Here is a 12,727-nt window from a genome sequence, read left to right as displayed (position 1 = left end):
CGCATGGTGCTATTGTGTCTAGCGCCGAATAATTTGTTGGCTCATTAATCTTTTAGTTTAGGCATGTGAAAAGAAATAAAAAGAGTTCATCATCTACAATTTCTTGTATTGTAAGCAAAAGAAGACACCAAGTTTTTGCCTTTGTAAAACCTACAGAATTACCATACAAGTATTTTTTTTAAGAGAGGCTACGGCAGGCAAGAAGCCAGTCTGGACAAATATATTAATATGCAAGGTCATACATATCTTGATTTTACAGCATGGGGGTAGGAGAAAAAACGAGCCTAAAGCTACGTTATATCAAGGTTAGAGCTCCACAAGTATAGGAAGACCCGGTCATCAGGGGACCTTGATCGATGAGACCAAAGCTGCACAGCAGCAGAGATCGTCGCCCTGAGGGTACCAGCAGAGGATGCATGCAGGGAGTTGAAGACCAACGCATTCCTGGCCTTCCAAAGTTCCACAGAATAGCTGTGATAACTGTCGAGCGCGCCTTTGGTGATACTTCATCATCGAAGGTAAGCAATTCCCAGATACCATACAAGTATTAACTAGGTAAAAGAGAAAAAAAGAAGGATCTGTATCGTGGGATCATCACAACAAGGATTTATCATGTGTGTAGGCTGTCTTTTTCCTACGCTTAGCTAGTTCACGGGTTCTATATACGTTGATTTTATTTGTCATTCTGTAACTTATAGATCATGATGATGCTTCTAGTACTTCGTTCTTAACAACAAAGACTGATCATGTGTAAGGTTGTCTTTTTCCTACCCCTACCTATACTGCTAGAGGAGCAGTCATCCTTTACTAGTGTTTAAGGTAGGACCCAGGGACGAACAATTTACATTACTTTTATGAATAATGATAATTCATGTAGCGAACTGAGCCTAGCTCAACTAATAAAAATTTTTCATGGTGAAACCTACCCATCCGGATTCAAGTCGCCGACTCGCAGTCTCTTGGAGGTGCTCGTAGGGGTAGGATTTGTGTATGTGTTCTTGTAGAGATGAGCGTGCGTACGTATATGTGAGCATCTGCATATGTACTGTATTTTATGAAAAAAATAATAGATAATGCACACATTCATCGCACCAAAAGAACAATCTGATGCTGAGGTTGTAAACACATAACGATGATATTTTTCAGTTTCTACACACGTTCAAGGACTGATTGATTTTCTTTGACCCTTCGAGTGACAGCTCCTCAAGCTTGGCACAAGTTGGCTCATGCCGTATCAAAGATTGCTGGATTAATTTACCCTTGCAGAGGTCCTATATCGAAGAGACAAGTTGATTACGGGCATGGAAACCGTCCCTTCATTAAGCATTCATGACTTGCCCAAGTTCGTCAACTCCAGCTTCCAACAAAACTTGATGCAAAACTTTCAGTGACTACTTATTGGAATAATCAAAGGCCCACTTGGATACATGGACTTGTTTTAGGCCTTTTTGTTGTGCACACTCGGTGGAGAGGCCCAAGTGAGCACATGGAGCATACCAAAAAGAGGTGTATGTATTAAAAGGTAGTGGACAAGGTACAGAGACTCGGTCTCCTCCAAATGGAAATGGAGGAGCTAGCGCGCACCGTACCGTGCAGACACAAAACGAAGCAGAGACGACCACACAACAAGGACGGACGGACTCCCGTCTCTCACAAGGAGGACGTACACTGCACTAGCATGCGAGCGTATGACAGTGCAGACGACGACGGCAGAGAGATTTTATTCATCAAGCGAGCGAACTCGATCATAGATAGATATGTAGGGAACCATGCACGCACGGTGGACGAGGCTGCTCCAGCTCCATCCGGCTCCGGTGGTCGTTTAGCTCACCCTGCATGAAGCAGCAAGAATAATTTCGATTAGATTTTTTTCATTTTTTTTTGAGGGCAAGGGTTTTGATTAACAGTATATATATGCATGCACGCGGTGGTCTGTGTAATTATTGATTTGATTACTGAACATGCATAGCAGGCATGTATAAGTAATGATGTCTTAATTAATTACGTACTACTCCTACCTGGAGCAGTCGACGGATGGGCTGATGGTGTAGGGGATGCTGACTCCGCACTTGGATGGGATGCTGGCGGCGTTGCCGGCTTTGAGGCCACTGAGACTGGAGGCGGCGGACTTGAGGCAGGTGCACGCGGCGCGCCTGTCCGCGGTGGTCCTGGCGGCGGAGTTGAGGCTCCTGACGCCGCTGCAGCAGGCTGCGGAGGGGCCGGTGCCCGTGCCGCGGGCGTAGCTGAGGCAGGGGGCGATGGCGGAGCTCACCTGCCCGCAGGTGACGGCGGCCTCGGTGGTCGCCGCGGCGGCGAGCAGCACGGCGGCAACGACGGCGACCGCAACGACCTGATGAGCGCGAGCCATTATAGTACTATCTGGATTGTGCGTGAATGTGATCGGTGAGGGCACGGTGCTGGTGGATGGATGTGCTTGCTTGCTCGGGAATGATGAGTGTGAGCAAGTGCTGGTGATGAGAGAGTGCAAGGGAATGTTGGTCTTTAAATAGGCTCTCCCTCTGATCTGTATGTAGTGTGTGGTGTGTGAGTGATGAGTGCCGAGGAGATGATGTGGGTGGCCATGGCCCCGGTGTGCGTGTGCAGTTTCGTTCAGTCGGTGGATCCTTGTCCATGGTGCCATGCATGGGGCAGTGGTGTGGGTCTCGATGGGAGTTAAGAGAGCGGCAGGAGGTGGTTGGGAGTTGGGGCGGGCAGCAGACCGACGATCTTCGTCGATGGAGAGAGGCAGAGCCGCCTAACACGACCAAGTATGCGGGGACAGACAGACGTACATGGTGCATGGTGGTTCAATTCATTTGGAGGCCACCGCATTGCATTGATTCAGTCATGTCGGCGAGCGTTTATTTGGGAGTTAGATGTGCGTGATTATCACACAATTAAACATGAACACATCGATCCATCCGTCCGTCGATGACACGGATCCGGATCCTTCCAGTAATAATCTTCCTCTCCTCCAGCGACCGACAATGAAACGAAGACACGTACACATGCAGGAGGCCGATTGGTTAGACGCTGGTAAAAAATAATAAATTGTCCAGCACCAATGAAGAGGGTTGTTGTTGCCGAAACTCGTCGTGTGGTGTGTCCTGTCCAGACAGATGCATGCATGTATGTACTGCTAGGCCGCGAGCTAGCTACATGCAATGCATATACGCCTGCCGCTGAGTACGAGAGCTAGTGATGTGCGAGGAAAGTAGCGCGACGACGTGCAGTTGCCGTCTGTCCATGCAATGCATGTACATGTACCTGCAAAAAAGAAGAAGAAATGGGCCTCGTCAGCTCTGATGTGACGATCGACTGCATGCGCTCGTCGTACATGTGTTGATGTACGACGCACAAGCTCTTCGCTTCGTGTCCGTCGTGTGCTGCCACCTGCGTGCATTGCACTTTTCATCTTACTCCATCCATTTTAAGTTATAGATTATTTTAATATTCTTTTAGATATATAATACAAATTAAATGATATATCTAGAGTTTGGAACCGAGTAGCTCGTATATAGAATCCATTTTATCCATTTATATCTCGTGCATATACACATATACGTATACAAACGTGCGTGCATGTACCATACCTCATCTCCTAGGTAACTTAGCTTGTACACATATGCGTCAAATACATGCATGTTAATCGTGGCGATACGTACAAAAAGGCATACGTACGTATTGCTAGCTCTCGATTGGTCGTCGGTGGTGCATGGCTGCAGCTGAAGCTCCGTCTGGCCGCCGTCGGTGTGCTCTAGCTCCCCACTTGAAACCTCCCCAGCGCAATGCATTGCAAGTACCTAGTGGTATTAGTGCTCGTCAGCCTCGCGACACGTGCCCACCTACCTAGACCCTGTTTGGAAGGGCTCCTCGACGGCTCTGAAGCCCTCCCAAACAACGATGGGCAAGACGGCTTCGCTGCCGAAGCCCCCTGATTCCCGCTCTCTAGAGCTATTCGGTTGGAGGAGGAGCCACAAAAACAGGCTCCCCACAGCTCCTCCTCCTCACGTGCCGTTTTTGACCTCCAGACAGGCTTCCGGGTGGCGCGAGCGGAGGCCGGCGACGGCCAGCGGCGGGAGCTCGACGCGCAGGCAAAGGCGGTCGACCGGTGTAGGAGCTCGAGGCGGGGTGGAGGCAGGCGGCCCGAGGCGGGAGCTCGACGCGCGGGCGGAGGCGGCCGGCCGGCGCGGGAGCTCATGGCGGGGGGCCGGCGCGGGAGCCTGAGGCGGGGCATAGGCGGCCGGCGCGAGAGCTCGAGGCGGGTGGAGGCGCCCGATGGCGGGAGCGAGAGGCAGGGGCGGCGGCGGGCGGCGGGAGCACGAGTCAGGGGCGGCCGAAGCGCGAGACAAAGGGTGGGTGTCGGGAGCATGAGACCAGCGTGAGGCAAGGGGAGGGCGTTGGGCGGCGGCGGTGCGAAGGCCGGGACGGAGAGGCAACGGGTGAAGGAAGAAGAGGATAAGGAGAGAGAGAGGATGGGAAGCAAAGAAAATAAGAGGAAAAAAGAAACAAAAAATAAAAATAGAAAAAATAAGGGTATTGTGGACATTTGACAACTTTGCTAAACGTTTTTTCAAAACGGCTTCAACTACACCAGAAAAGCCGCTTCATTGGAGGAGCCGGAGCTGGAGCTGTTTTTTTAGGAGCCGCGGAGCCCTGCCAAACGGGCTCCTAGTATCACCCTCTAGGAGTCTGTGTTCGGGGCCTGCTCCAACTTGACTACGGAGACTTGCAGCTGGGGTCCTAACTAATTAATGTTCCTGACATCTGTGCGGTAGCACTAGAGCTGGATAACGAGCTGACTCAGCTCGCTTGGCTCGTTATCTTAACGAGCAGAAAAAGACTGCTCGGCTCGGCTCGGTCTAGCTCGCGAGCTAGCTCGGGCAGCTCACGAGCCAAACACGTCGCCCAGGGGAACATGGAGGCCAGGGGCACGGCGGCGCGCGGAGGCCAGCACCGGTGCCGGAGCCGACGAGTCTCCGCAGCCGCGTGGGTACCAAGACGTCCGGACGAGTGGACAAGCAAGGGCAAAGAGGCAGCGAGAGGGTCGGAGGCATGGCGACGCGCCGGCGCCTGCAAGCCTGCGCGGCCGAGCAAATCTGGAGCGACAAGTGGGTGGGGGTGGAGGGGCGGGGGCGATGAGCTTGAGGCGCCAGGCGGGAGAGGCGCTGCCGTCTGCAGAGGGGCCGGCATAGCAAGGTCTGGGGGCACGGCGGCGCAGGGAGCAGGGCCTGGGGGCACGATGGCAGGGTCGGAGCCGGTTTGGGGCATGCGCAGGACGGTAGGAGCGGGGGCGGGCGACCGTCGTGGGAACGGCAGGTGCGGGCGTGTGGAAGCGGGTTGGGGCGCTAGGGCTGACGAGTGACAAGGTGAGGGATTTAGACAAGAGTTTCGCTTAGTTGATGCGTGTTGGGCCTATTGGGCCACAAATTTAGGGTTCTAAACACTGTAGCATAGATGATAAGTCTGTTGTATGTATGCGTAGCTCGTTAGGCTCGTAAGCAGCTCGCGAGCTGGCTCAAACTCGCTCAGTGTACTAACGAGCACAAAATTCTGCTCGGTTCGTTAGCAATTGGAGCCGAACCGAGTCGGCTACGAGTCAAGTAAGCTAATGAGCCACGAGCAATTTTTTAGCCTAAGGTAGCACCTGCGTCCTCTAAACCAACACGAGGATAGGACACCCTTCTAGATCCTCACTTAGTACGGGTCCAGCTAAGTTATTAAATGGATAGCTGAAATTAGGTGTGTTGGACCAATTTTTAATCTCATCGGATAAATGGATGAAAAAAATATCTCAATCAAATTCAAGTAGAATCAAAGTAACAAAGCATGTTAAAAATAAGCTCAATATAACCCATCGATCAATCAGTACTTTGCTTCATCATAATAATTCAAATCTAATACTTGACGTCGTAGAATTATCCAAAAAATATCGACATCGAAAAGATTCTCTAAAAGACCATTTTAATAAATTAGTATAAAATAGAAGATATATATAAATCACTGGGCCAATTAGAAAACAAAACAGACCACATTCCCACAAAAAACAACAAAAGGCCTGGAGGCAAAACAAATCAGCCTTATAACGAAACGGAACTAGATCGCAGCTCCCTTGCTTGCGCCGAAACTGAAAATAAAGCCCATAAAAATAAAGGCTTTAGTACCATCATAAAAGTTTTAGTCTTCGTCACCAACCCAGACAGAGACCTGGATTTCAGCCCATGGCCGTACAGTCCCATAGAAGACTGCAGCTGTGCCGTGTTGTGCAGCATACAAATATACAAAATATAATCATACCGTTTGCATAATTTACAACCATGTTCAGGTTATTTTGTTTTGGTTTCCCTGAAGTTGGAGCAGGATGGCTAGCATGCAGACGCAGGGGGCGGCAACTGGCAGCGACAGAGCCGCATCATTTATGCTGTCGTGCAGAGATGAGCACTTCACGTACACTTGCAGACCCGGCAGACAGAGTCCGCGCGTACTAAGTGTATTATTACTGAAACTGAAAGCGTGGATGGAAAAGATGGCGCATATATGTATGTATGTATGTATGTATCTTTGCATGGGACACAAAGAAAGAAATTAAAGTTTATTAATTCAGCAGAGAGCGAGCTGCTTGATGCTACAGAGCAGCATGATGGTACATGAAAACAGCAGAGACCCACCCATCCAGCAAAACCACATCAACAAGCAGAGCATTATTCTTGTTGTTTCAAACACGACAAGTACAGAGGTGGTGATGGTGTAAAGTAAAGGGAGTAAACGACTGCAGCATGCTCTGATGCATGGCCCCAAAGATGGAGCTGAGCTGAGCATACATCCCTAGCTTCTTATCAGTTAATCCTGCACAGTATACATATAAACAAACAGCAGGTAATTAGCTAGTGCATGGTTAATTATCGACAAGTAGGCCCCGGTATAACTAGAAGAAGAAGAAGCTAATCAGTAGAACTCCGATCCAGTGATGATGAGTCGTTACTTACTTGGAGCAGTCGACGTTTGGGCTGATTGGGACGCCGACGTTGACGCCGCACTTGCCGGGGATGCTGGCGGCGTTGCCCATGTTGCCCACCCTCCCCGTCATGCTCTTGAGGCAGGCGCACGCCGCCTGCCGGTCCGCCGTCGACGACGCCCGGCTGCTCAGCGACCTCACCCCGCTGCAGCACGACGCCGAGGGCGAAGACGAGCGGCCCATGGCGTACCCCAGGCACGGCGCCACGGCCGACGTCACCTCGCCGCAGCTCACCGCAGCCGAAGCGGTCTCCGCAGCCACCAGCGCAGCCACCAGGACGACGGCGACAACGGCGGAGAGGCGAGCCATTAATTATATTGCAGCAATATGAAATAACACTCGCTGATGATCTGATCAAGCTGCTGCTAGTGAGTGAAGTGTGTGGTGAGCTGATCGAGGAGGTTGTGATGGATTGGGGAGGTGAGGTGAGGTGTGGGGGGTATAAATAGGAGGTTAATTTGGAGGGTGGTGATGGTGATGGTGATGACCTGACCTGCAGGTACGTACAATACAACATCAACATGTGCATGTGTTACCTGATGATGATCGAGTAGTACTGGAGTGGTGGTTGATGTTCGAGCTGCACTCCACCAACCAAGATGAATGCGTACGTGCTTCCTAATTTGCATTCATTCGGACTTTTGCAGGTTGGTACAAATAAAACCTACAAACTTTCAATATATATATATATATATATATATATATATATATATATATATATATGCGCTGCATGCACGACATGCATCGACACGCATGCATGTCTGTCGTCCTACGACGTCTGAATGCATGCAGATGTACGTACGAAATGTACAGCACAGTCGAGAGTGTCCACCTTATTATTGCGGCACCAATACGACCAGAGAGGCTTCCATTCCATCTACTAGCTAGCTTGTTACTCCCATCCCTTCTTCGTTTGAATCACAAAGCATATTTCATTTTTGTTATTTACGAATAATTATATTACTCGACATTGAGCTAATCGACTCGCAATAATTAGCCCCCTTCTTCATCGTTGCAATTATTTCTGGAGCAAAAGCAACCAATATAATTATAGCTTTATTTTGCATTGAATGTGAAACATGCACGTACGTTCACATCTTGATGATAGCCAGCAAAATTTGGTGAGGTAGTTGCCGGACATACATGACCACCAACCGCAATCAAACAAATGCAACTGTTTCGATCTTAGTGCACGGCTCTGCTGCCCACATATATTTACACACAGGCACGGTTCTTTGAGCAGAGTTTTTTTTTATATAATTCAGGAACGAATTATCTTCATGTCAATCATATGTTTGAAGTACATGGTCCTTGCATGCTATACAATGCATACCAATACCAACAGGCAATAGCAACAGCAACCACATATTGCCGCATCTGCAGTAGCTAGCAGTACAAGTAGCTGCAGGTAAAGCCATCGACCATGTATGCATGAAATACTTACTACACACAGCTCGATGATATATATATGGAATGATCTTTATTTTGCTAGCTCCATGATCCTTACTATCGAAATACTTCTTAATTACTGCACCCTGCCAATATAATCGATCGTCAAGGATAACCGATATGATGTACGATTTAATAAGTGAAAACGCATATATATATATATAGTAATCGCAGTAGTTACTTGGAGCAGTCTGTTGAGCTTGCGATGGGGTATGGGATGTCGACGCCGCACTTGCTGGGGATGCCGGCGACGATGTCGGGCTTGAGCGCCGGCATGGTGCTGGTGATCTGCTTCAGGCACTTGCAGGTGGCCTGCCGGTCGGCGGTGTTGTTGGCGGCCGCGTTCAGGTTGCTCACGCCGGAGCAGCAGGCCGGCGGGGGCTCGCTGCCCCGCCCCATGGCGTAGCTGATGCACGGGGTCACGCAACTCAGCACCTGCCCGCACGTCACGCGGGCGTTGATCACCGACGGCGCCGCCATCAGCAGCAGCAGCAGCGCCACCGCCACCACGACGACGGCGAGCTGCTGCTGCTGCTTGCCTGCAGGGCGAGCCATATGCATATATTTGCAACTGCCTGCGTGCAACTCGGTCGATCGCTAGAGTGGTTTCTATTTGGTGGTGTGGGGTGCTGCGACAATATATATATACGCATCTGCATCCTGCCAGACATCAATGCATGCAACAAGGAAGATCAGACGCACACGGATTGGATGCATCAACCACGCGTAGATACCAGTACGTAATCATCACATCTTTCTGAGTTTGTTTTCAGACCATACCATTCTATACATGCTTCCAAGATCCATGTTACTTTCGCTAGCCCCATTATTTTCCATCTCCTGCATTGCGTACACTACTAGTGCGCTGGTGGAATGGAAGTCAAGAATTAATTCAGATGCCACATTCTTACCATTTTACTAGGAGCACAAATTGATGAGCTACAATCTTCCGCCAATAAAACCCAAGAGGCTCCTGCAACTGAATCTGATCACTACACCGTGCAGTTTGCAACATTTATTTCGGCTGGCTATCTTACATGGACTTGACTCCATGCGGCATGCTCTGAAACATTGCATCCTATCACCTTCCTTCTCAGATGTTCAACATCATCCCATCGTTCTGCTTCTGCATAAACATTTGATACTGTGATAGCATCTGGCATCAACTGCTGCTGTTCGCGAAAAGCTTTGCTAGCAAGGTCAAACTGCCCGTGCACTCTGCACGCAGCCACAACCATCTTCCAAAGCATGGAATTCGCCTGGATCGGTGTATCCTTGATCATTCGATAAGCTTCATGCACTTTAACGTGGCGGCACAGCATATCTATCATACAGCCATAATGTTTCACACTGGGCACAATTTTATAGTCTTCAGTCATGCTGTTAAAATATGCTCTCCCCTCGTTCACCAGGCCACTATGGCTGCAAGCAGACAGAACACCAACAAAAGTGATATGGTCAGGCTCAATCTTCATAGAGTCAAACAGCTCCAGGGCATCAAGTGATTGGCCATGGACTGACAACCCAACAATCATCGCGTTCCAGCATGTAAGATCCCTGATTGACATGCTGTCAAAAGACCTGTCTGGCAAGCTTCAAGTTGCCACATTTTGCATACATATCGATGAGTGCATTGCCAACATATCCATCGGCTGCAATGCCCTTGCTCTCAAGGTAATTGTGGATTCTCCTCCCCAGCTCTAGCTCTCCCATCTCTGCACAAGACCCAAGCACCGACACAACCGTCAGCTCTGTTGGTTCCATACCATTCTCCTGCATCTCTCGAAAAACATCTAATGCCCGGTCATACATCCCGAGCTTTGCATAGCCCCCAATCATGGAGTTCCAGGACACAGCATCCCTCTCAGGCATCTCCCTGAAAATCCTCGCAGCCTCAGCCATATCCCAGAGCCTCACATTTCGCATGATCTCGGTGTTCCACCACGATATGTTCCTTGCTGGCGTCGCCAGGGAGACGCGCGCCGCGCCCTGCAAGTCCCCAGACGCACCATGAGCCCCCACCAGAGCGTTCCAAGACACGGCATTCTTAATCGGCATTTCATCGAACAACCTCCGCGCGTCCCCGAGCCGCCCGAACTTTCCATACATGGACACGAGGCCGTTTTGCACGTAGCGGTCTTGCTCGCCGCCCAGCTTCAATAGGCGGCAATGCAGCTCGGCACCCTTGGCAGCAAAGACCGCGGCGGCGCTGGCGCGAGAGCTGAGCTTGAAAGCGCGAGCGCATGATTTGAGGAGGGCAGGGAAGGCGGGGAGCGGGGTGGGGAGGGAAACGGAGGAGACGTGGTTGAAGAGGACCAGCGAGGAGGACGGGATGGGACAAGAGGAGAATGCGGTGATGAGAGGGCAGAAGAGGGACGGGGAGAGGATGCACGGAGGCGAAGCGAGGAGGAGGGAGAGGGACGACGGGGAGGTGGCCGGGAGGTGGAGAGGATAGCGCTGAGGAAGGCAGGGTGGTAGAGGAGGCCTAGTTTGGCGACGAGAGCATGGAGTTGGCGGCCGGCAGCGGTGGAGGTAGGCCTCCGGCGGGGGAGGCGGCGAAGGAGGCGGAGGACGGCGGCCGGAGTGTACGAGTCAGCAGTCGCCGACGATCGCATGGGCTTGCTGTTTGCACTGCTGGTGGGCTGATGGGCTGTAGGTCCATTATAGTTGTATCGTAATGGGCTGATGGGCTGTACGTTCATTGGCCTATTTTAATTTCTATACAGATATATTATTATATTATAATACTAAAATTGATTTTATAAAAATATGATAGGATATGTATCTTTTTTCTACTCTTTTTGGACAAATAAAAGAACTATAATAATATATTCGAATTCCACAAAAGGGATGTCTCAAATGCAAATAGAAGAGACGACTAATAGATCAGGTTTGACGTGCAGTAGCGGCGGTGGTGGCACGTTGGAGACTACCCAGTAGTAGTTCACACCAGTATCAGAAATATGACATAGGTTTATGTGGATTCTTTATTAAACTTTGGTAGCAGCGCTTTCGATGAATTAACACGTAGTTCAGTTTGTTGTTTTTTAGTGGAACCTGCTCATTCAAATTTTCCTTAACTCAAAATTAGAGCTCATATTTCTTTTTAGATTTATCTCATAAGTTAAAGACGTTATTTATTCAGTGGTACGTGTCAATATCAGCATCTATCTGTAACATCCTTTTTAGAAGCGCTCGTAGCAGTAGAGTTGTCAATATCGATAGAGTGCAGCTTCTTCTTCAATTTCTTCCCGTAGTAATCATCCTTGTCCTCCAAGATCCCTATCAGTCCAATCTGATAAGGAAAGGCGTGTAAAGGATATCAAAAATTTCGATTCCTTCCTGAAGGCCATTTTCACAATTATGTACTGAAATGATCAATGCCACATATAACTTAAAGTTTCCTGCCTCTGGAATGATACATATTGATCGGAGTTGAAGGAGCCGTCACTGCAGTTAGCATCAAGATGATGCATGAGCTCCCGTTGTGTCTTCACCCCCGGCACCTAGATCCTCCATCACCTGAGTAAGCTCCTGGATCGGATGCTGATTCTACCATCTCTGAAAGCCGGGTTCTTGTAGTTGCCAACTGCCCGATCTCTATCTGGTAGATCAGGTAGGCCGGCCGTAGGCTCAGAGCTGCTAACCCTGCTGCAGCCAACATAATAGCCTTGAGTCTTTTAGCCTGGACAACATAACAAGGAATGCTGGTCGTAAGCAATGCCAAAATAATACGACTTCAGCATAGCGTATAGTTTTCTAGCCCTTGTTAGAGGAAGAGCACATATTACTGTCAGAAGCTAAGTTTCAAAACCTTTCCAAAGCAGTAAGAGCATCTTGAATTTGTAGAGAGATGTCTCCACCAACAGAAAACCTAATAATATATTTGTAACATCCCGTTATTTTCACGAAATGTTGTATGTCGAAAAGTGCAATTTTCAAAAAAAATTTCATGGTCATGCTACTAGCTAGAATTCACCATAAGAATGCCTTCTCTCTCTGCAAATTCCTAGTAGTTTAAAAAAATCTATCCACCCTAAGGATATATTTGTTAGCGTGAAATGTTTGGTTCTTATTGAATTTGGCTTTATTTGGATTTTATTTGATTGATTGAATTTGTGTGGAAGTTGAATTTGAAGTGTACCCTCCAAATTCAATTTCAAAACCCTAACTCTAACAAAACCCGGCCTAGGAACCTGACCTAGCCTCAGGCCGAGCCCAGCTGACCGCCACGACCTGCATCCCACGCGCGGCCCAGCGGCC

General features: G+C 49.3%; 3 protein-coding genes and 1 pseudogene across 3 annotated transcripts; all 4 read right to left on the bottom strand.

The window, feature by feature from the left end:
* Positions 1-1,293: 1,293 nt before the first annotated feature.
* Positions 1,294-2,487, bottom strand: LOC112902507 (non-specific lipid-transfer protein-like). Its single transcript, XM_025971630.1, has 2 exons — positions 2,019-2,487; positions 1,294-1,832 (listed from the first exon to the last, which is right to left on the bottom strand). The coding sequence occupies exons 1-2, from the start codon at positions 2,366-2,368 to the stop codon at positions 1,823-1,825; spliced, it is 360 nt and encodes a 119-aa protein (XP_025827415.1). The 5' UTR covers positions 2,369-2,487; the 3' UTR covers positions 1,294-1,822.
* A 4,081-nt stretch (positions 2,488-6,568) lies between these two features.
* LOC112902926 (non-specific lipid-transfer protein 3-like) lies at positions 6,569-7,440 on the bottom strand. Its single transcript, XM_025972122.1, has 2 exons — positions 6,987-7,440; positions 6,569-6,846 (listed from the first exon to the last, which is right to left on the bottom strand). The coding sequence occupies exons 1-2, from the start codon at positions 7,322-7,324 to the stop codon at positions 6,837-6,839; spliced, it is 348 nt and encodes a 115-aa protein (XP_025827907.1). The 5' UTR covers positions 7,325-7,440; the 3' UTR covers positions 6,569-6,836.
* A 984-nt stretch (positions 7,441-8,424) lies between these two features.
* LOC112903363 (non-specific lipid-transfer protein 4-like) lies at positions 8,425-8,965 on the bottom strand. The gene is made up of 2 exons (XM_025972608.1): positions 8,646-8,965; positions 8,425-8,550 (listed from the first exon to the last, which is right to left on the bottom strand). Exons 1-2 carry the CDS (start codon positions 8,942-8,944, stop codon positions 8,541-8,543), a joined length of 309 nt encoding a protein of 102 aa, XP_025828393.1. The 5' UTR covers positions 8,945-8,965; the 3' UTR covers positions 8,425-8,540.
* Positions 8,966-9,344: 379 nt separating this feature from the next.
* LOC112903266 lies at positions 9,345-11,083 on the bottom strand (annotated as a pseudogene).
* Between the last annotated feature and the right edge of the window lie 1,644 nt (positions 11,084-12,727).

The sequence above is a fragment of the Panicum hallii genome, chromosome 8, assembly GCF_002211085.1.
Source record: "Panicum hallii strain FIL2 chromosome 8, PHallii_v3.1, whole genome shotgun sequence".
NCBI lineage: Eukaryota > Viridiplantae > Streptophyta > Magnoliopsida > Poales > Poaceae > Panicum > Panicum hallii.
This window is presented reverse-complemented; position numbering and strand designations above follow the sequence as displayed.